Consider the following 24,040-nt stretch of genomic DNA (forward strand, 5'->3'; position numbering starts at 1 on the left):
AGCATTTATATTCCATTTTAATTGTCCATCACTGCCAAGAAAGCAGATTAACAGTCAGTTAAATCTTAGTTTGCTTGCTGCTGTCTCTTCTCTCTGATCACTTCCTTGCCTGTCCTTTTCTCTGCATTTCTTGTTTACCCTCTCATGCAGCTTTTTTCTTTAGTTTTTCTCCCTCCTGGTCCTTTGCCCAGAAGTTGCACATTTTACACTCTGCTTTACAGTCTGGCTTCTGCTATAGTGAGAGCAGTGAAGAGACAAGACCGGCCACGCCGGTCTGATGGCTGCTGCATCACACAACCTTTTTACGTTATCTGCTCAGTTCCTGGCTCTGAATGCTTGTACTGTGGGCTCTACAAGTGAAAGAGAGCACCTAGTAAGGAGCTCAGCTCTCTTTATTCATCTCCTTGGGTGGACTGGTCTTGGCAGTGAGAATGATTTAGGTAATGTCCCTCAGGACATTGGCTTCTCAAGGTTCCTTTGAACCCTGCCTGTCCTGGTAGGCAGAGCATGTCCAGGGTAGGTAGTAGCCATAATGCTCTACATACCTTTTCTTTTCCTTCTGTATTCTCTTTCCTTCTCCATCTCACTCAGGCTGGTAAATGCATCCTCAAAAAACGTTCCTTCTCTAAGCCATTGTACAAAGTACAACCATTGCTGTATTTTTATGTTCTTACAACATTTACAAGTTAGAAGCATTGGACTTTTTTTCTTAAGGTTCTCCAATATCGACCCCTAGTCCATCTCCGCTACCTCGTACCCCAACCTCCACTCCGGTGCACATGAAGCAAGGCTCTGCTAGCTCAGTCATTAATAACCCGTATGTTATTGTGGACAAGCCTGGACAGATGGTTGGAGCAGCAGCCACAAGTACAGGTGTGTAGTGTGATCACAGAAGGCAGTGGCTTAGTCTTACCCGTTCAAGTTTATTCTCTCTTTAGAATGGTTAGTATAACAACAGAACTTCAGCTTGAGAAGATGGAAGAGTACTCTGCAAACAAAGAGGGAGGTATTAGTTTGCACAACTGTCCTGTGTAACATGGTTAAGGGTATCACAGACTTTAACATAACTCATTTAGGAAACAACACATGGTGTAAGGCCAAATTGAATTCCCAGATACTTCTTCAAAGAGAGGCCATTCTTTGCAGGCAAAAAGTGGAGAGCAGAAAGTAATATAGACTGTGGTGCACAGAAATTTAGACAGAAACAGTGCTCAGGTGGTTGGATGAGAACGGTGTCATGGATGTAGGCTAAAAGCATGGAGAGCTTGCGGTGACCAGCAGATCAGTCTTAGGTGTGTGGGGCTCTGGATATGTAGGATATGCATAGACCCAGGTTGCCAGGAGAACAGCCATGCTGGGTTTTATTATTGCCAATTCCAGCCCAATTCCAGCTGGTTTGTATTCTTCTGATCAGATTCCCTCGGTGCTTCAGTGGTGACATAAACCTGGAGGACTGAACTGCAGGAGACAGGTGATGGTATAGGAGTCAGTTGGTAATTTCTTTGTTGGGGCTGGAGGAAAGGTCATTCAGAAGTAATTGATTAGTTGTGATTTGTGGCCAAGAACCACTGTCTATTTAAAAACACACTTGTTTGTGTTTGTGTGTGCTTGGCAGCATCTCAGAAGGATGCTCAGGGCCATGTGGTGAAGTGTAACATCCATGTAACACACAAACTGTTTGCTGGGCATGGTTGGAAAATGCAGAAATTTCCTTAATAATGGTTCTTCCTTTTATCTGAGGGAATACAGTTGTCATGTTCATTTTAACTTCATCACAGAGGGAACTGGTAGGGGCAGCATAGTCATAACTGAATTTTTTAAAGCATGTGTTGGGGCTTTCTTGATAAAACTGAAGCTGTTTCACCAATAGGGGTTTGGGGTTTTTTGTTGGTTGTGGTGGTGGTTGTTTGATTGGGAGTTTTCTGCCCTTTTTCTTTTCTGTTTCTTCTTTCTATCTAGCCTGTCTACTCTGCATATGTGGTGTATCATTGTTTGGGTAACTTTTGTGTTCTCCTACTAAAGATTTGTACATGGAGGGTAGGATCTGAAGATGCACTGATGGTTTGGACATACAGGTCTTAACACCAGTAAAGGTGCAGTTTCCCATCACATTAATGTGATTTAAGTACAGACTGGCCTGGAAGAAACTGCCTGCTGCCTGTCCCTCCCCTGCACTCTCGCCGCCTGTATCCTGCACAAGTCAGGTCAGATCAGTGGCAGAGCAGAAAATTAGTACCCTCCCCAAACTGAGCTTTGTTACCAGGCAGCCTCAGCACCAGACCCTGTATGCAAAAGGGAGTATGGAACTGGCTTTTTGGCAACAGCAGCTAGGCTGGAGTGAGCATAATGTGGTGCTACAGACAAAGTCACTGGGATGTTTTTTGTAAGACTACAGACCATCTTTAAAAAGAGGAGTGAGATCTTTATGCTCTCTGAAAGCCAGCCTTCCCAAACCCCATTATTTCAATGGCTGCTCATTTACTTTTAAATTTAAGTACAGATTGTAGTACTAACTGTATAGGAGACTATTACTGTGTTTACATGCATGTAATCCATGGTTTTGGCATCTCTTGAACAAATGAAACTTAACAATCTAACCCAACAGCAGTAAGAAAACTGTTGCTGAGCAACAGTGCTGCATATACACTGTGATAATGCAGGGTAAGTTTAGCACTGAAAACCCATCCATTTTGGGGGTCAGGAGAGTGCTTATTTCTGTTTCTTCCTATACCCTACTCATTCTGTCCCTTCCTCTTGTTACTTTTCACTTTGACCTCTCCTTTTTCTGACCTTCCTTTTCCTTCCCACTCCAGCCTCATATAAGCCTTCTCCCGTAGCAGTGTCTGAGGTTAGTGTAGGTTCACAGGGCTTCAGGGCAGTGGAATATGTTACGTCTGCAGGAGAAAGCTGTGACTGGCAGCTCATTTACTGTCCTAATTTCACATATTTGTATCTCTAGCCAATATCTTCAGCCAGCCAGGAAGGTGCCTGACCATTTGCTTGCAGCAACCAGAGCTCTGGGTGGAGACTGCCTTCTCTGGGGCATGGATTCTGCAGGTGGAAATTCAGTAGTGGATTTGTTTTGTGCCCATGCCAATTCCCACTGACACACCTCATGGAGAATACAGACTTAAAATGAAATGCCATGTTTCTTGTTAGAAGAGGTTTCATGTGTTTGGTGGCACCACACCCGGGCCTTCATCCCACATCTGCTTTATTTCCCAATACACAGGAAGTCCAACCAGCAAACTGACCAGTGCTTGTCAGGCCTCTCATGGAACTGGATCTCCTGTATCAAAGACCCATGGGAGCAGTTTTGTCACCTCAGCTGTCAAGGTAATGTTCTCATTAGGTGCGTACTTCCCATTTAAAATCCAGCTTCCTATTTAATAGGGCTTTTTAGTATTATAACTTCTGCATTTGGGGCAAGTTCTTTTGGTTCTCATTTCATACCAAGGTTTACTGTGTTTAACAGATGGATCCATATGAGAACATGGTGGTTATACAAGATGATAGTGTCACTTCCTGCAGCTCTAATTAGACTTGCCTACACCTCTGTTAAAGGCATATTTCTACAAGGAAATCCATAGAGGGTATAGCTCTCAAAATGTCTTACCTTTCAAAAAAGCTCTTGTATAGTTGACTTTGATCTTTTTCACTTTGTTAGTGAAGGTATGTGATTAAACCAGAGGTGCGTGGTTCACTCTGTTATTTTTGTACAGCAGCTGCTCCTAGCAGCCTGAAAATAGCTCATCTAGTGGTTTTACAACTGCCTGCATTTAGAAAAATATTTGTGTAAACAGTGGAGTAACGAAATGTGTAAACAAACAGTGATAAATAGAGTTCATGATTCTGATCTGCAAAGCTCAAAAGGTACGGAGCTGAACTGTCTCACGTAAAATCTCCCACATTTTGTGCTAGGAAGAATATTTCTGGCAGGGAAGTGGCATCAGTGAGGCTCTTTCTAGAAGCAGCTGGTGGGTGTGCTGCTGAAAACAGGAGCGTTTCCTGTCTCTTAAGTCACAAGAACATTAATGCAGGATGGTGGGGAGGAAGTGGGGAGGTTTGCCAGTCAGCCTGCAGAGAACAAATCACTCTACATTTGGAACTGAAATGCTTCAAACGTCTGTTGGGGAAAAAGTGTTGAAGATTGCTGTCTGAAGCACTTTGTTTGAGTAGCATTTTAAGTGTCAGGTGTGCAGCTGGCTGTTCAGCTTTTAAATGCCTGCCTGCTCAGATGGAGTTTGCTTAACTAGGTTGAAAACCATTCATTAGTCTTTACTTCTCACTGATTTGGGAAGGCTCTTTCTGAAAGGCTTTCAGTGAGTCAGAGTAGGCACATGTCATTAGTAACAAGCTGAATTCTCTATATCCAGAGCGACATTAAAAACTGGAGATACTTTCTTTAAAATGTGTAAAAATCATAGCTCTGTGAACAGAAATATATTTTGATTTCTGTCTTCTGGTTGGTGGGAAAGCTGTAATTTTATGGCTTCATTAAGGAGGAGGGGGGGTGCCTGATAGTTCAGTGTGATGTTACAGATTGTGTTTAACTTGCCACTTTTTATCTCTTTGCTATGTTCTAGTTTTCTCTTCATTTTTCTTAATGACTTCAGGCTATGTTTCTAAAGCTACTTTAAAACGACTGATAGATTGTGTGCCATCACATCTTCCTAGTTACAGGAGAGCAAAAATTCCTCTGAAAGAATTTTCCATGTAGACTTAAATTGAACGTATTTTCTCTCCCCTCCCCTGCCCACCCCCTCCCTTAGATTATCTTCTCTCTCTTGAGATGGTGTATAGAATCACAGAATGGTTGAGGTTCACAGGAACCTCTGGAGGTCATAGAATCACAAAATGGTTTGGGTTGGAAAGGACCTTCAAAGGCAACATTAAGCCTGTCCTTGAATGTCTTTTGGTCATCCCATCTAACTCCTCTGCTGAAAGCAGGGTCAAATAGAGCAGGTGGTTCAGAATTGTGTCCAGTTGGGTTTTGAGTACCTCCAAGGCTGGAGAGTCCACAGCCTCTCTGGGCAACCTGTTCCACTGTTTGATCACCATCAAAAAATTACAATTAAACAGAATTTGTGTGTTGTCTGGCTTGATCTTCTTTGTACCTTCCTGTCGGGTGTTTATATGTATTGATAGGATCCCTCCATCAGCTTATGTGAATTCTGCAGCTCTGAAATGCTTTGTATAAAAAGCTGGCGAGGGAACATGAGTTCTTTTACCCGAGTAGGACATGGTAAGAAATAGTTGTTGGAAGTGTAACTTTCCAAATAATATTTGCCTTGTGGGTTGTATTAAGTGTGTTAACACTCCTTTTACTGAAATGTTAATTGATTCTGGAAATGTCTTATTTGCACGGGAAGTTTGGCCTGCCCAGGTGGTCCGTGCTACCCTTCATTAGCAGTCACTTGGTTTATTTCTTGTATTGGACATTTGGACATGTCACTGATTTTTGCACCATGTCCTCCTATTTGCAGCAGGAGGATTCTCTGTTTGCCACCATGCCACCCCTTTGTCCTATTGGGAGTCATTCCAAGGTGCAAAGCCCCAAATCGGTCACTGGAGGACTTGGAGCTTTTACAAAGGTATTTCTCTTCCCTTTTGTGCCTGGACAAGGAGCCCAGTAGTGCCATTTCATGCTGACTTGTGCTACACACCATCTAACTTTCAGTGCATGTAAAACTGTTACTTGGAAACAACGTATTTTGCTGTTCCCCTGGGACTCTACTGAACCTATGATCTTTCTTTTTGCCACCTCCTCTTTCACCCTTTCTTGTTTTTCTTTGAATCACTCTTGTATTGAGGCTGGTATTTTAAAAGCTACTGGTAGTGGCATACAGTGAAAGTGAGCTGCAGGAGATCTGTCAGGAGCTTCTGAAAAAATGATGCTGTGATTTCTGAATCTCAGATGTTGCTGCTTCTGAATTCCTTACATGTTACCATCTGGAATTTAAACTTGTCTCTGGCAATATTAGGTGATCCAAGTAGAAGGTGGAAATATGGTTCCTACCACTTACAGTACCTACAGCAATCTAAAGCAAAAAAACTCAGCCTTTCTTCAGTCACTGCTCTTAGGGATTAGATTTAGGGCCTGTCCCAGAGAAACATAAAACATATAGACAAGAGAATAATGTCAGCTATAATAATATACAATATCTGTAGCTGTAATATTGCTTGTAACTTGGCAGGATAGAAGAAAATACTGAGGTTTAGAATGTTCTGAACGTGTTCTGAGCAGGAAGGTGCTTAGAAAATTGAAACCTTAAAGTGTTGTGGCTTTGTGCTGAGATGCAGGACCTGAAGAAGTCAGTGTGGCCATGTCTATATGACTGGTGGTTGTAATATTACTAGTAATATCTCTGATTCTCTAATTTCTATAAGCACATCTCAAATCTGGAATGCTTTCTAGAGATACCACATACACACACTTATGTGTTGGAAGTAGGTTTTCATCTTGGAACTGAGTTAGAATCCATCTGGTGGTAAGAGCCACATCAGAGTTTACTGTCTGTTGTCTGTCCTTTCCTGCAGACGGACTGCTCCAGAAATGATCCCCAGTGATTTAAGGTGTTTGCTTTTCTTGTTATTTCTTTCTATTTAAAAGGTGATAATAAAGCAGGAGCCGGGAGAGCTGCCCCAGCAACCCCAGCTACCGGTGACAGGGACAACCACGCAGTCCTCTGTGCAGCAGTATGTCACTGTCAAAGGGAGCCACATGTTAGCCTTGTCACCTCAGAAGCCAGTTGTGAGCACGGGCGAGGGGACGGTGCAGTCTAAGGTATGAGGTGCTTGGATATCTTTGTGTGGTATAAGCTGTCTGCCCTGTGGTTTTGTTGCAACACTTCATGCTTTTCTCAGGGGTGTAGGGTTGCTTGTCTTTCAGACCCAGGCAGCACCACTGTAGTTAGCTAGTTTCCCTGTGTGCACAGAGAGGCTCATATCATGCTTAGTAGCCCTTCAGAAGGGAGCAGGGTGAGCAGGCACTATTGCATTACATTGAGTACAGGGAACATCTCCCACTTCTGTCTAACCCATTGCAACAGTGGGACAGGGGTGGTTTTGAACTGGAGCTGGTCAACCCAGAAAGTTGGCTGCCATCAGTAGCTCTTGCTGAAATTCATCCAGGTCTTTCTGTAAGAGGAGGCAATTTCTTTCCTTGGGCTGTAGGCCTACAACAAAAAAGGATAGGACAAACAGGGAGTGGGGGGGAGGCTGAGCCAGAACTAGCATTAGGTGGAAGCAGTCCTACTTGAGTGGCCGCTCAAGTGTTTTATTGTAGGAGCCTGTGCCAGTGCAGTGCTGCTGTGACAGGAGTGACACAACTTCTGAGAAGGCATGGTAAGGGTGCAGTGACAAGATGACAGATGTGTCAGAAATTGTCTCCGTTCTTGCCTGTTTTCATTGTAGATAGAGTCAAATCATATGCCATACATAAGAAACTACATACGGAGCTTTCACTTTTGCATAAGTAAATACATATTTATATTTGCAACAGTTCATTATCCTTTTTACTGCCTTATTTGCCTGTTTGAGAAGGTATACAAACTCATGTTTCCCTGAAGTTGTTGTCAACACATAAAATTGCAGTGCTTTGTGGGTTCTCCTTTGAGGCCACAGCTTTCCCAGGGAGTCTGGTTCCCATAAATGTGTTGAAACTCAATTTCTGGATCTCTGTGCTTTGCCAAGGCAAGCTTTATCTTCAGCTGGAATTAAGCCCTTGCTTATATATCAGAGAAAAATGCAAGTGCCCTGTAATTTGAATGTACTTAATCTTTTGTGGGTCCTCTGAAATCCCGGTTGTGTTTAGCAGTTTATCTTTTACTTGGGATTAGTCTCTTGCCAATTTAATTTTGTTTCTGAATGAAGAGATTTTATACATGACTAGACATGTGTGAAGTATTCTGAAATGTCTAGAGATGGAGGTAGTGTCCCAGCTGGAATTCACATGGTTGCTCTTGCCAGCAGTACATCATCCTCTACTTACTTGTTGCAGGTTGTTGGCGTTCCAGTTGGCTCTGCTTTACAGTCAACAGTGAAACAAGCGGTTGCTATAAGTGGTGGCCAGATACTTGTGGCAAAATCCAGCTCTTCGGTAGCAAAGGCTGTTGGTCCAAAGCAGGTTGTGACTCAAGGTGTAGCCAAAGCCATCGTAAGCGGAGGTGGAGGGACAATTGTTGCTCAGCCTGTGCAGACTATCACAAAGGCGCAAGTTTCTTCCACAGGTGCTCAGAAAAGTACCTCTCAAGGTTCAGGTAATTTTCCACCTTGTTAATAGCTCATGATGGTTAGACTTGGAGGCTTTATAGTGATTTCTTCAACGGCAAAATAACTATTTGTGATCTGGAAAAGTTCAAAGTGAGTAGAGATGTCTGTAGGGCTCAGCCTGTGCAGACTATCACAAAGGCGCAAGTTTCTTCCACAGGTGCTCAGAAAAGTACCTCTCAAGGTTCAGGTAATTTTCCACCTTGTTAATAGCTCATGATGGTTAGACTTGGAGGCTTTATAGTGATTTCTTCAACGGCAAAATAACTATTTGTGATCTGGAAAAGTTCAAAGTGAGTAGAGATGTCTGTAGGGGAAAAGGTCAGCTCATTATCTGTAAGGGGGAAGAAGGAGTGCAAGTGCTATAAAACATGTAGTGTTCTGAGTGAAGATCAGACAGATATGCTGGGGAATGTGCTAGTAGACTTCTGTGGAGCCAAGTCTCTCTCTTTTGCTCAGCATTCTGTCCCTTAGATGCTCAAAGGGCTCCACATAAATCCAACCAACAAGAGCCAAACTGTCTTCGTTGCATCTTCACATCTTCCCGAGTGTTTACATTTACATGAGCAAGGGCAGAAGCACCATCTGCTTCTGCACACAGCCTTAGCTGAGTATGTTAGCTCAAGCTCTGGGCCGTTTGCAAGTTGTTGTGACCTCTGGACTGGAGTAAGCCTGTAGGTCCCATGGCTGTGCTTCTTTGGCCTGCAGCCATAAGTGGTGCTGCATGCAGGGAAATCTTTTTTCAGGCCTATTCTAAATAGAGTCTGTGCATCACTGGGGGAGTTAATCTGCAGTTAGGCCATCTAAGTATGGGTTATCAAAGGCTAGCTGCATGTCACTTCTAGTACTGTCATCCTGTGCAGATTTCAATGCATACTACTTTCTGCAAACAGTAGTTTTATTTGTTTTTATTCTTTCTTTCCTAGTGATGGCTACGCTGCAGTTACCAGCCACCAACCTGGCAAACTTGGCAAACTTACCACCAGGCACCAAACTGTACCTCACCACCAACAGCAAGAATCCTTCTGGGAAAGGAAAACTGCTTCTGATACCCCAAGGAGCCATCCTGCGAGCCACAAATAATGCTAGTTAGTCTTGCAGGGAAATCTCATGAGTTAAATAATGTAATCACTGCATAATTAATATGTTTGGCATCTTTGCTATAAAGCATCCTGGTACTGTGGAAGTCAGTAATAGGATGGGAGTTTCTTTGATCACAGCAACGCAGTATGTGGTGCTTTTTGAGACTGAGATCTCACAAGTGTCTTCTGTTTTCAATGAAACTGCTTTTCATGCAGTGCTCTCAATGTCTTTCTGTGCTGAAGGCAGACAGTGCAATTTTCCTCAAAAGTCACGGAAGGATTGTCTTTAACTATTCCTTTCTGATGTAGAACTGAGATGGATTTTAATGTAGTTGAAAAAGCTATTAATAACTAATGGAGTGACTCCCTGGAGAAACCAGAAACATAAGAAACTGACTTTGAAAAGGACAAGATACTGTATCTGGAATGAGGGAAACAAATTGTTTTGAATATTGATAGAAGGTTTCGCCCCAAGCTGTTGAGACCAGCAGAAACACTTAGGTTTTGTTAATGGCCTTGTGAATCAAACTTGCTGGGGAATAACCTGGAGAATAACATTGCTAAAATAGTTCTCATGGGCAATACTTTGTTTATAGTGTGCTGTTGCTATAGGGAACGAACACAGTGCAGGTTTGGACTGTGTTGATGAAGTTTGTTGTGAGCCTTCTGCAGAATGCTCCTTTTGAGGCTGGAGGTTGGGATGGGAGGTGGATTGGCGTAAACTTTTTGCTCCAAGTTCTGACACTGGCAGTGAGGAAGAGGTATTATTCATCTTAATATTTAAGGCTGTAAATATCAGCAACATAGCAATAGAGTGCATGTCACTGAAGAAGTAGATACCCTTGCTGAAGGTGTTTTGGGGCTGTAGAACTTGGGAGCCCCATTGCTTGAGATTTAGAGAGGCTGCTGGGGCATTCCAACTTTGACAAGGAAATAATCTCACAGGTGTCAAGGAAGAGCAAATACTTGTGATTTTTATGACAGAGCCATAAGTTTGGTTTTTTTGGTTGTTTTTTTTAAACTCTTAATGAGAGACTGCAAAAAAGTCAGTGTTCAGGCTGTTCCTTCTGGAGACAGAGCAATAGCAAAGTGTCACTGCAAGTTACTACTGCTTGATATCAGTGATCTCATACTCTGTTAACAAAATTGTATTGGAACAGCCAATGAAAGTAAAATTAAGAAGCCAGTGGGATTCAGAGTGTTTCTAGGGCTTTTGCTGCAGATTCATAACCTGCAAAAGACTATTCATTGGTTGGACAGCATTTTCTTCAGATAGAAAATGCAGACCTGCTGGAAATGGGCTTTGCTTGATCACCAGTCCTTATTTCCTCTGTAGCTCCTTTCATTCATGGTGTTTGCTGAGCTATAAGAAAGCACAGCAGCACATCTGAACAGTGCTGTACTGGGTAATAATGTTACTCAGCTGCAAGACATGTGGCAGCACATGTCTTGCAAAGTGTTTTCAATTATTTGTATATACAGGGGTGCTTTAGCAGCTGACAGTGTCTGGTTACTGAAGGGTCAAGCTTTTTTTTCTGGTTACAGGTCTCCAATCCGGTTCTTCTACAAACAGTGGAGGAGGAGGAGGAGGAACCCAAAGCACAAGCAGTAACTTGTCACAGCACCTGACCTACACATCCTACATCCTGAAGCAGACACCCCAGGTTAGTGGCATAAGCATCTCAGTTGAAGTAGGTGGACATTTCAGGCTGCAGTTATGTTAGGTGGATGTCCTTTGGATCTGTAGTACGTGAAACATACTTGGACTATGGGATCTAGATCCTCTCTAACAGCCTTTGCACCTCCTCCTTCTGCCAGGCACCTGCTTTACCACTAGCTGTTGCTGTTGGCATCTTTGCCCCTTGCCTCCCTTGCAGGTCATACCCTCATGGCCCCTTGCAGGCTGAGAAAGCAGCAGTGAATAAGGCCAGGGTAAGCAGTGGATGAAGAAGTGATGAGAGTGCCTGGTGGCAGGGCTACAAAGGTCACTGAAATGAGAGGTGATGTGACAGAGCTATCTGGCACAGTTAAGATTTGTAAGAGTTGGAGGACAGCATGTAAAAGAGGAGAATAAAGGAGAGTTATTGGAGTGAAACAACAAGGCTGGGTAAGAAAGAAAAATGAGGAAACAAGATTGTGAAGGGATCCATATGTGACAGTGGGTGAATGAAGCCTCCGAAGGGTAGCAGCTGAATAGTGAAGTGAAGCAGGAAGGGTGGCAAGGTCTCAGGTGATAGGTTGTAGAGTGCACGCCTCCAGTTGTCGCTGTCGTTTCTGCATGCTGAGCTCCAAATATATAGCGTTTGTGGGGGAACTGAATACATTCTGAAGTGAGAGGGTGACAGAGTGTCTTGATTTCTCTCTCCTTTTTTTTTTTTTTTTTTTCCTTTTGCCTAGCCCTGCAGCAGCCTCTGATCTTGCATGCTAAGCAGCATTTGTCACAAAGAGTAAACCTGAAGAGCATAAAGTGTGTTAAATTGCGGTGGATGCCTCTGACAATACAGGAAACTGATTGTGGCTTTTTCACCCCTTCCCTCACATCGGGAAGTGTTCTGCATCAGTAAGAGAAGACTGTCTCCAGCTCTTACTGCAGAAGCATCCACTGTAATTAGCAGTGCCTTGTTTTAGAAGATGAAATAACTGTTGCATTATAGCTTCAGGCTTCTATCTTGAATTGATGCTCCTAGATTTCTGTTGACTCTTAATTGTGTTTCAAAGTGCTGACCTCCTTAACTTATTTGTGGAGTAGGGCACCTTTCTGGTTGGCCAACCTTCTCCTCAGAGTTCTGGGAAGCAGCTGACTCCAGCTTCAGTTGTTCAGGGCAGCGTAGGAGTTGGAGCATCCTCCACACAAGGACAAGCACTGAAAGTGATAACTGGACAGAAAACAGCTCTATTTACACAGGTAATGTGCAAATGATGTGGATAGGAACCAGAGCCATCCATTATGAGAGTGCTTGGTTTGGTTTTTGTACAGTTATGATGCTGGCTGTACTAAGATGAGGAAAGCCCATGAAGGCCTATTTTCATATGCAGATACTGGACCACAGTTTTATTTCTGTTCTTGTAGCGGGTGAAGTTTAAGCCTGGGTTGCTAATTTGTAAATGTATTCTGCGATTTCTTAGTGAAATGGAATTGGAGAAGTGAACAGTCATGTACAAAAACATTCTTAAATATTTGAACCTTAGAAATGGGTTTCCTGCTAAAGCTCTTAACAAATCTTTGGGTTTAGTATCCATCAAAGGTCCTTCTTTTAAAAATACCAAGTGGTACCAATGAAATTCAAACTCCCTAAGAGTACATGTAATTGATTATCCAAAATTCAAGATTGGTAGGCATATTTTTGCTTTATCAGCAGCTTGATAAAGTTGATTCCTGAGGTGATAATTTTGTTCCGGCTGTTAATGCACTATTTGCCTGTTCGAAAGTCTTGTGAATATATTTTTCAGTAATATAAAAAGCATTTGTCTTGTTTGTTTGTTTGCTGAGTTTTAAGTAATTTTTAGAAGTCCAAACAAATACACGTTTTTCCTTAAGCTGAATTCTTTTTCCAAAGGCTGCACCCAGTGGACAGACATCACTGGTGAAAATATCAGATGGGTCTATAAAATCAGTGCCTGCTTCATCGCAGCTCTCCAAACCTGGCACCACTGTGTTGAGAGTATCAGGAGGTGTTATCACCACGGCTGCTGCTCCTGCCATGGCCCTTCCTACAAACGGGGTGGCCCAGGTGAGAAAGAGCATCACCGATATTCTGTGATACAACGTTTGCCCTCTAGCCAGTATAATCCCCAGGAAAGGAATTCTGCTTCCCCTCTTACCTACCCCCCATTGGTATTCTTCTTGTCAGTCAACATTGCTGGTACATCTGCTCATATTTGTGTACCAGCATAGTGCACACAACTGCTTTTCAGCTGTGTTGTTTACTGTTTGGCATATAGTAATATCTGTGAAGAAACAAGGGGAGAAGCAAAACTGAAACTTGCACTTTCTTGCTTTTAATGTTGTTATAAATTCAGGTTGGTAGGGAGAGCTTTATCTGAAACAGCTTTTGCAATCATAGACATCAGATTTTTGGGGCTACACAGCTTTCAAACACCAAATCTGCTGCTGGCACAGAAATTTGCAGAAGAATGTGGCATGCCTGAAGCTCTGTATCCAGCAAGCCAGTGAAAGCCTGCAGTAACTAGACTGTAGGTTGCTCCTCTGAGATCACATACTCTCCACAGTACTTAGTGCCCCATCTGCTATCAGCAGATTTCACTGGCAGTGACCGGAGTTCGTGATCCTTTAGTGCTGACGGTGTTCAAAGGATGTCACTCCTCGCCACCCCAGGGTAGTCTTAACAGTGCAGCCTTGGAATGGGGTGCTTCAGCAGACAGTGAGCTTGGAAGCAAGATGTTTTCATTCCTAGAGCAAATGCTCTTGTGCGCTGATGCAGGTTGTCTGTCTGGCATGGAGTTGGAGTTGATGGGGTGGGGAGGAAGCAGCAAGAAGGGGAGTGTATAATCCACTCCAAGGGTTCCCCTAGCCTCACTGCTTTTGCTTGTGGGGAGGCAAAGATTAAACGAGAGGAGAGTTGATGCCATGCTGTCCTCAGAGGGCTGAATGCAGGCACATGCAGCATGTATAGGTGGAGATGCTGCAATTTGTGTTAAATGCTACTCAGTGTTTTTACAGCTCTCAATGAAGCTGCAGAGATAGAAATTTTCTGTCCAGCCTCTTTATCCCAAACTTCTTTCTTATTTGTCTACCAATACTTCTGGATTTTTGGGCAGCAGGGAAATATGAAACATTCTTGGGTCAAATTTGTCATCTCAAGTTCTACTTGCTTACTGATGTTAAGGGTCGCGGCTCCAGATACTGTCAAAGCAGTTGTGGTAGCTATTCCGAACACGCTGTTTCACTGTATCAGCTCAAAACAGCCTCTATTCTGTATGTGCTCTCATTGTATGTGGGCTTTTGGATATGTGCTTGAGAACCTCTTGCTTCTTGATATATAAACATTTAGTTTTGCTACTTCTGAGTATTACTTCATTGTGTTTACTGCCTCTTTTATGCAGCAAATAGATAATGCAGGTTCCAGTTCATCATCTTCTGGAACTCCTGCAGCAAAGACATCTGGACAGCAACACCAAATCTGTATAAGCCAGAGCCAGTCTACTTCATCAGTAGTGAATAAGACTGCTACTTCCACTGTTGTAAGTGTTGCTTCTCTGATGACTACATCAACACCTGTAACTGGAAAAGCTGCAGTATCAGGTATTAAACACCTTTCATGCCTATTCTATAGGAAGTTAAAATCCAGGTGTGAGTTCTTCAGATGCCATTTGCTGTAAATGGAAGAATATAGAGTCACCTGCATTTGCGAATGTGTAAAAGTAAAGTCATGCTTTCTAGAACATATCTTATTAGCATAACTTTTGGCTTAGCCAGAGAGATGTCTAAATAATTTGGCATCCTATCACATCAGTGCATTGACCGTATCTGTTACAAATAATAGCACAAGTTGCTCATTGGTATTGGAGAGGGATCATAGTTTTCTTGCCAAGTTCTCATTAGAAGATGCATTCTGCCTGTTCAAGACCACAGTGTGCCACTGAATGCTGAAACTATCAAGGTACCAGCAATGCTACAGACTTGATTATTGTAAAAGTGAAACTCCACTGAAACTGGAGAAGCTGCGTAAGTGGAATTTGGCTCTGAGGCTTTGCATCTGCTCTCGTTGGCTTGGAAAGGAGAGAGGCGTTGATTAGGGGGAACTGAAGGCTTTGAAGTCAAAAGCCATTAAGTACAGGGAGGTGGGCTGGATCTTGAATGTTTCAAGTTAATAAAGATAGATTACCTTTATGTAGAAGGGAGTTTTCCTTACTTAATTTTATTGTCTTCCAGTATCTATTGTGTCATGGAGAGCAAATACAGCAGGTTTAATTTGAGTATTACAGGTTAAAATTGTAAATTTTAGTTTTGACTAACTGCTGGAACATGCTGTTCACTTGAAGTGGCTTCTTACTGAGTGGAAACAGGGTAAAAATACAGAGAAGAATAAATAAGTGACACTGAGCTCACTTGACAGTGTTCTTTGACTCAGCTCTTGTTTCCTGTGGATACAGTCTTCCAAACAGCTCCTTTTTCATCACTCTTGTTTTTCCCAGAGCTTGAAAGTAAACAGCACAATCTGCTAAGACTGCCACAATTCCGCAGTAGGCAGATGAGTGTTTTCCTCTTTGCAAACAAAGCAGCAAGGTTTTTTGTGGAAAATATGCCATTCTAAATATCTTTTGGATTAAAACTCCCATGTAGATACAAGAATGTTATGTAGATTTTAGTTTGGTTTTTGTAACCTGAGGTACTGGCTTCATCATGAGAAACTGTTTCGTAAAGAATCCCAAAAGAAGCACAGTGGCTATAAAACATGTTATTTCAACGTAAAAAAAAACCCAACAAAGCAAACATCCAAAAAACCCAAACAACAACAACAACAAAACTGTGTTAAAATTCTGAAGCTTTATTATTAAAGGCAGTTCTTCAAAAAGAATCTCAAATTTTCCCTTGTTTTGCAACAAACCATGTCTCCCACCCATCAGGCTAACAGGGTTTGTGGAAAATGTCCCTGCTTGCTTGCCTGCTGTTTGGGTCCCTTGCTGTTCTATCCTGACACATCTGTACATCACACCCAAATGAATTGGGAATACTGGGCTAAGCCTTCTTTCCTGGAGGTGAAAGTTTAAATGATTAGTGCTATGCATCTTTCAAAACCAAGAGACATCTTTGGCAGACCTGGCATGTCTAGTACTTGGAAGGCAGCTGTGTTTCTTAGACAATAATAATCAAAGATGAAGAGAGTGGAAACTTTATCTCAAAACAAATCGTGAGTATAAAATTATCATCATGAAACTAAGAAGTCTACTGCTGTCAATGTTCTAAAGTAGAAGGCTATTAAATCTCCACAGTCTGAAGAAAAGTTAGCTATACACTGAATACAGTAATAGTGAAAATAGGTGGTTTACCACTAGAAAGGATGGGCATAGGTCCAAATCCCTGTATTAGAGTGTTGGCGGTGGTGGCTTGGGATGTCATCACTGTGGAGGAGAGAGCTGATGGACAGGAGATGAGTACTTGCACATGGCAGTGTGGCACAGCTTGGAGCCATGCTGATTCCCACCAAAGTCACTGAACACTGCCATTGATACTGCTGTTAATATTTGAATGTCCTGCTTGTTCTTTAGCCTGGACTAAAATCACTGATTTAATTCAGCCCCCGCTTTAATATGCTTCATAGCTTAGTAAGCCATCCTTATGGATGCATTGAGCACATGTTACAGAAAGACACAGGATGCTCAGTTCAGGTGTGTCCTTCATCAGACTTGCTGTGCAGCCTTGGGCTTGTCACTTGTTTAAAACGTGGTTGAGTATGCTCCGCTGGCTGCAGCGGATGCTGCTGAGCTCAATTGCAGAGGTGTACGTAGCACGTGGATACCTCAGCGAGAGTGGCTGTGTAAGTGCAATGATGCTGTAGTTCTCTCGCTTACCAGACCCTTGAGCATAAAGTCTTGTTCTGACAAGAGTGTTTTATTCTGTGCTGAGCCTGCTTCAGTGGAAAGGTTTGTGTTACACCAAGGTTCGCTTAAGATTACTTAGGTCATTAGGAAACTTGCTTCACAAATATCAGAGTACTGTGCAGCATTGCCTGCACCGTATTACCTGTGCACATTATGATGCACACACCACACACACACACACCCCCCTCAGTATTTTAGCAGTCATTTCTGTCAGTAAAACCTTGTCTGACAGTTCACTGAACTGTGGCATGTTAAGAGGGTGGCAGTGCTAGCTTACATGCCACCCTGGTTCAGGCAGAAGGAGAGAGAAGTAGCTGGAGATAAACTAAAAGGTGTGTTTTATTTAACATTTTGTCTTCCGTTCTTCTTGCAGGGTTGCTAAAAATCCACTCAAATCAGTCTAGTCCACAGCAGGCTGTTCTGACAGTTCCCAGCCAGCTTAAACAGCTCGGTGTAAACACAGCTTCTGGAGGTGTTCAGACAATACTCATGCCTATGAACAAAGGTAAAGGGCAGAGGAGGATGACAGATGGTGTTTGAAAATCCCCTTTGGCACAGGGTAGCTCTTGGTCATTTTTGGCATACATGGTCCAAAGTTAGAGATAGAAGAAAATGTAGCAAGGAAATTCATCCCTAAACTTGTGCTGCAGAAACACTGTGTTGCTTCTGAACATGGTTATTTGTCAAAGTGTATGAAATTTTGAAAGTTGATATTCTTTTTCTTGTTGTCCTCTTTTTTTTTTTCTTCCTTTCTTTTTCCTCTTTAGTGATACAGTCACTTTCCTCCAGCAAAGTTTCAGCTGTTTCAGCTGTCACAGCAGCAAGTACAGTTGTCTCTAGTCCCACTACAGCATCAATCACTAAAGGTAACAAGGAATTTCTCAGTAAGATAAACAGTAGAAATTAGCTGGTGCTGCTTTATGCAAGTGGCCTGACTATGAAAGTAGATCCTGTGACTGTGAGTTCCTTTATTTCCATTACTAGTAGAGTTTAAATTGAGTAAAAATGGCACCAGGGGACTAGGAACTTAACAGTGACATCGCCATCCACAAATCCCAAAGCATAGGGAAATACAGGGAGAAATGAGGATGTTCTAGAAGGCTACCATGAGTACCTTAAACATTCATTGTTTCAATGCATATTTGCAGTAGTTCACAGAGCAGCATGTATTTAATTGCAGTTACTGCTGTCCTCAGAATAATACGATAGTACTGGAGTATGCTTTCCAGCAGCACTGGATGTAGGCAGCACATGTGCATGCTGACACATGCAGGGTAAAGATATACATACAGTACTTCCCAGAATAATGCATAGTCCAGAGCTGAGAGACTCAAAAGTCAGTCCTTGCAGAACTGTCCTGCATCTCCCATCCCAGATGAATGACCAGACTGCCTCACCATTCTGGGTTGGGAACATGTCTCTCTCCTTGCTCCTGTCTCACCAGAGTTCTGTCTTAGATGTGAGAAAGTTCACTGATGTCAAAATCAGTGATGTCTTCAAAAAAGTTCTCACTTTGAAATGTCACTTCTTGCAAAGACTGTTAGTAGTGTTCTGTCAGCTCTTTGCTTACAAAAAGGCAGCAGTTTCGATCAGGCAGTCATACACAAGACATCAGCAATTGATTGTGCAGATTTTCTAAACAAGATGAGATATGAGCATGTTGAGATTTGGAGAGGGGGAACATGTTCTGGTGGCTTTCTTTCAGCAGAATTGAAAGCCAGATTTGATCATGCTTAATAATGCAAACAACAAATAAAGTGATGTTATCTAAGACCATTAGTCTTACTGGAGTCTCACAAGACACTATTTACTAAGCTGACTGGTACTTTTTGTCTTAAAATGTGTTCTGTTTCTTTGAAGTTAAGATGGAGCCTGATTCAGCAGGAGTTCTGTGGCTACCCAGGAAGGCCAAGCAGCAGTAAAAACAGAAGAGAGCTCTGAACTTGGGAATTATGTTATCAAGTAATTGTTCACTTCTCTATAAGGATTTCTGATGTTTGAATAACCAGGGGGAGTGGAGGAGATTCCAGGGATACAGTAGTGTTAAGCTTGACCTAGAAATGCATTATAAAATCTTCTGTCCCATATGCTGCTGTATCAGTACTAATCCTGTTGGGTGGCATTTGTTGCAGACAGTGTTGTAATATTTTCTTTGTAAATGGACTTGTATGCAGGGCTCATGAAAGAGGAAAAATTGAAGATTTGCAGTAGTTTTGGTTTTGCTAAAACCTGTTATCATCCATTGCTTGTGTAATTCCTATTGGCATTTTATGTCCTTACTGAGGTCAGACTGCCCAGTGAAATGCAGGTCAAAAAAGGGACATATGAAATAAGTAGAATTGTCTCTCTTCTTGCCTCTCTAGTCTTGTTACTTCTGTGATTACTTAGTATGAGGGCTGCCTTGGTTCAGAATTGGGATTAAATGAAGTATTTCTTCATTGGGTGCTGTGAAATCTGGTGCCTTGTTTGTGATGCTCCTGCAAGTTTTAACCAGAACTCAGTTTGCAACATTTTCTCTGCATATTTCTTGTAATGTGTAGGCTGTTTCTTCTGCTTTTGATTCCTCCAGTGGCTGACTTTCCTGTCTCCATGTTTTGAAAAGTTCTGTTATCCTGACATATCCTTGTAGACATTACCCTAATGGAGAGTGTGTGTAGGAGACAGGAATAAATCTTAAGTCACTACACACTGGAAGTTGTCTTAGTTATGAAATAACTAATGGAAAATGCAGCTTTTGCCAGTTAAATACAGTATGACTGGCTAAGTAAAACTTACCTAAACTGCAGTATCCCATTTTCTTAGTAGGACAGCCTGCACCAGTAGGTATGTCTTATCCCTCAAAGTAGTGTTGCAGCTTGTGAGATGATGCAGGGTTTTCTTCCAAGCCTGCCCAAAAAAGCCTGTCTTCAGTTTCTTCAGCTTGACAGAAGCAGCTTCAGATGTGGACACTTTGGCAAGGGGAAGGGCTGTTTGAAATACCTTCTGGATCAGGGCATAACAGTTTGTCTTCACACTGCTATTCCTATAATGCCTTGGGGCTAGGAACTTTATACTGTGCAGTGATTTTGAAACCTTTTGCATCTGATTCATTGCTTCCAACAATATTCTTCATTGTGATTCTTTTTATCCCTTGCAGCATAGAATATTTGGAGAACGTCCAGCAGCTTTTAACAGCAATAGTGAAGAAGGTTCCATTAATTGCTGAAAAAAGTAAGCAGTAAATGAACAGGCTTTGTTTTCTATTTTTGGTGTATCAACAGAAAGCCTTGCATACTCTGTAGCTGCAAAAATTGTTAAGAGTTGGAATGAAATGCAGCCATTCTCCTAGAGACCTTACTCCAGGGGTTATTCTAAAGATGCTTAGAATTAGATTCTACCAATAAAGCCAAGTATGTTGTCAGCAGTTATTAACTTTCATCTCTTTTTTTGGTAGAAATAGATTGTATTTCCTCACATAATGGCTGCAAGTAGATTGTCTTTTACCTGGTTTGTTCCTAATGGATGTGCTTTTTTCTTTCTCTTTGAAGAGTAAGATAGATGAAAGGTCTACATAATTATAGGTTTTTTGGGGGGAAAAGAGGCTTAAAACAACCTATAGCTGCAGGTGTCTGTGTGTGACCAATAAGGATGCTGGGTTTGAATCCAAAAAACACCGTGTCTGCTGCACATACCTGTGCTGTACTCTGAGAGAGCGTAGCATTTGTGAGAGTTTAGAGAGTTAAAATCCTTGATCCTGTCAGCTTGAAATGCATTTCCCTCTTTCTCTCCAGTAACATCAAAACCAGAATTCATCTTACTTAAAATGTAAGATGAATTCAACTTACTTCACTTACTCAAAATGTAATACTGTTTTTGACTTTGTGTTTTCTAGGTGAAGATGCAAGCTCTTTTTGTGCCGGTTCAGTGGAACAGTATTACAGCTGGAATATTGGGAAGAGGAGGGCAGCTGAGGTAATCCTCTTCTCCTGTGTTTCATAAGCAGCCATTATGGACAAGAGCAGGATTTTTGAATTATGGAACCTTCCTTGTTGTTGGCTGATTTGTTTTCTGAAACAGTCTGTCACATTTTAAATGGAAGCATTTCTTACTGCAAGATGCACTGATTTGTGTGCAGGTAGTAATCCAGTTTATTGTGCAGAGACTTTCTCAAGCATAAAGGTCTCTGAAGGTCATTTTTCAGTTGATTCAAAGCAAGATGTTTTTGAAGCATTTTAAAAATCTGAATTTTCACAAACTGTCCTAAAAGCACTTTATCCTTATCACTCCTCTGTGGCATATTATGGTCACGGGAATTTTACCCGACATACTTTGTCTGTCTTTTCATAGGATTGCATCTGCTTCCTTCAGGAAGAGAAGTGAGGTATCTGACATAAGCATTGCTGGTGCTGAAATAGATTGTCACTTCACCAAAGATAAATATTTCAGTTAATCTGGAACTTTTTGTATTGTGGTTTTTATGTTTCCCCCTGTTTCTTCATGACTTTGTCATCTTGCTGTGCAGTTTTACAGGGAAGATGTTAGAACTAATGAGACCCTCTTCTGTTGCCAACTTAAATGATTAAAGAGTTTAACCAGAATTTTGAGAAGCCTATTTAGCTCTAATGGATTTCTTGCAGTATACCATCATAGGTGTTACTTGGAAATGAGACATTTCAAATCAAGGCAAGATGTTTCTGGGCCCCTGTAAATGTCTCTGTCTCTTTCTTGAGGTTTTGTTTGGATGACAAAGCAGAGTTTAAATTAACTGCCCGCAGCTGCCTGATACCAAGATTTAGACCATCTTCCACATTTTTTTTCCTTGCCCTTCTGATTTCTGAGAAAATCATGTTCCTTTTGTTTTTCTTGCAACCTGGGTCATTGTTCAGGGCCATAGTTCCCTAAGTGTTTTAGCCGGTATGGTGAGCTTTCCCTTTGCTTTGTCACAGTGGCAACGAGCAATGACAGTGAGAAAGATCCTACAAGAAATCATAGAGAAGCACCCCAGGTTTCACAATATTACACCCCTGAAAACAAAGCACGTGGTGCACTGGTGCCGATGCCATGGCTACACTCCACCTGACCCTGAGACCTTGCAGAACGATGAGGACTCGATTGAAGATGTGCTGACGCAGATAGACAGTGAGCCAGGTGAGTATGGAGGGACAGAAAGCTCCTTGCTGCCAAAGATGCTGTTTATTAAATGGCTCGAGGCTCTGCATGCACACACATGTGCTGATTCTCCAGGAGAAAGGGATTCTTTATTCCTTCACTTTTAACTTAACTCACTCTGCAGTAACAAGTGAGGCTGTCCCTTGCTCTTGTCAGTCCTGATGTTTTTTGGGGCTCTTGTGGGCTTTGTTGAGCTTTGGGACATTTGGAGGCCCAGCATAGATAAACCTTGAGAGAGATGATTCTTGCCCCACACTGTAGTAATTTCTAAGTGGGCACACAAACTAAGCATAGGGAGTAATGACGTTTCTGCCCTTGAGTAAGCATAGCCTCTGTTTAGATGTAGTGTGTAAACAGCATGAATAAATTCAGGTGCAAAAGAAAAATAAAAAGAAAAATAACCCAACAAAACTGGCAGTGGTGGTGGAGAGCTCAGTGGGGGTTAATTTACCTCCAAAGGTGAGGAGAACTGGCCTCTGTGAAGCTTCACATTTTATTACTACAGCTGCTACGTTATTCCACTAGGCATAGCTCAAGAATCTCCACAGTCCATTTTAGTGTGTACTAAACATACATCTTTAATCTGTTCTTCACAGTTAAGCTCCCTTGTTTCACCTTCAGATAATAGCTTTCCCAGAGCTGAACGTTTTTGTGTTATGATCATACAGGGGTTTGAGTGACATGGTCTAGTGTGAGGCATCCCTGCCCATGGCAGGGGGGTTGGAACTAGATGATCTTAAGGTCCTTTCCAACCCAAACCATTCTGTGGCTCTATGATTTAAGGTATTTCACAGAAGTGTATGGATTTGCTTATTCTTTGCAAAGTCTGGCCATGCATTGCAGTTGTTGAAGGTGGAAAGGAAGCCTACATCCACTTCTTAATATTTTTATCTACCTAACTAGGTTTGTGTTTGTCTTTGAAAAAAAGAATCTGTTTATTGCATAGTTTTTCATTGAAGGTTTTACCGGCTCATGTCAAGAATGCAGAGAAGTTACCCTTTTGTAATTCCACTGCAAATCTGTCAGTCAATGAGTGTTTGCATTTCTGTTCATCCTTATGTTTCGTAGGAACTACAAAAATAACTTCCAATTACGTTAATTTCTTGCCATATTTTGAGTGTGCATGTGTTTATAAACACCTATCATGTGTTTAATTGATTGCTTCTATTTCAGAATGCCCTTCATCTTACAGCAGTGGTGAGGAGCTGTGCCGAAAACTAGAGGAACTACAGCAGTTTCTGAAACGAGAACCAGAACATGAAGAGGAAGTAGATGTTCTCAACTTCAGCGAGCCTTTAAAAATAAACATTAAGAAAGAACAGGAGGAAAAACAAGAGGAGATGAAGTTCTTCTTGGGTTCCTTGCCTGCATCAGAGTTTGTGAGGGACGCTGCAGAGAAGGTAATAAGTTAATGATAAGTCTAGTAAGAATTGTTGTTGAACTAGTGGTAGTCTTACATTTATTTAGTTACCTTTCTTTCACCTATCTGGGCCTCTGATTGATTTATGAAAAATCTTGTAAATGCCCTGGAAACTCTGGACCTTCTGATTCATGACACTCAGCTGGCCACTGCTGGGAGGAGGAAACAAAGCATGCCAGCCAGGAGGTCTTTTCAGAGTAGGTGTGTTGCAGGGCTTAGTATCAGAAAAATCATCCTGGAAGGCTAGAAGCACGGGGAAATGAAGGAGGGAGGAGCACTGGCACCAAACTCTTCCTGCCTCTTCACGTGCAAGACTGGGACTTGTTGTTTGGACCAGTGCTGTTTAATAGCAGCTTCTGAAAAGGGGTCATGGTAAAGCTTAGATGACAGTGAACTTATCTACTGCTTGGATTTCTTCTGTTTGTTCAAATTAAAGTAAAAGAAAGGGAGAGGGCAGTCTTCTGTCACAGCAACAAGAAGGACAGGGAGGAGACTGACTCAGCTTGTGGGAAGGAGACAGGAGGAATAGGGGGACTTTGCATGCAGCAGTTCTGAG

At 42.1% G+C, this 24,040-nt stretch overlaps 1 protein-coding gene across 1 annotated transcript in view; it reads left to right on the top strand.

Annotated features, from left to right (window-relative positions):
• The window catches only part of YEATS2 (YEATS domain containing 2), a 44,997-nt gene that overhangs the window by 17,498 nt on the left and 3,459 nt on the right, over positions 1 to 24,040 (top strand). Inside the window, 18 exon segments of the mRNA XM_010023282.1 lie at positions 715 to 873; positions 3,233 to 3,336; positions 5,487 to 5,594; positions 6,614 to 6,787; positions 8,003 to 8,261; positions 9,198 to 9,359; positions 10,899 to 11,017; positions 12,103 to 12,258; positions 12,911 to 13,084; positions 14,418 to 14,616; positions 17,290 to 17,421; positions 17,684 to 17,782; positions 18,777 to 18,800; positions 18,803 to 18,878; positions 20,053 to 20,126; positions 20,788 to 20,867; positions 21,842 to 22,043; positions 23,238 to 23,464. Of these exon segments, the coding sequence (XP_010021584.1) occupies positions 715 to 873; positions 3,233 to 3,336; positions 5,487 to 5,594; positions 6,614 to 6,787; positions 8,003 to 8,261; positions 9,198 to 9,359; positions 10,899 to 11,017; positions 12,103 to 12,258; positions 12,911 to 13,084; positions 14,418 to 14,616; positions 17,290 to 17,421; positions 17,684 to 17,782; positions 18,777 to 18,800; positions 18,803 to 18,878; positions 20,053 to 20,126; positions 20,788 to 20,867; positions 21,842 to 22,043; positions 23,238 to 23,464 (2,528 nt within the window).

The sequence above is a fragment of the Nestor notabilis genome, unplaced genomic scaffold (genome assembly GCF_000696875.1).
Source record: "Nestor notabilis isolate BGI_N333 unplaced genomic scaffold, ASM69687v1 scaffold20371, whole genome shotgun sequence".
Taxonomy (NCBI): domain Eukaryota; kingdom Metazoa; phylum Chordata; class Aves; order Psittaciformes; family Psittacidae; genus Nestor; species Nestor notabilis.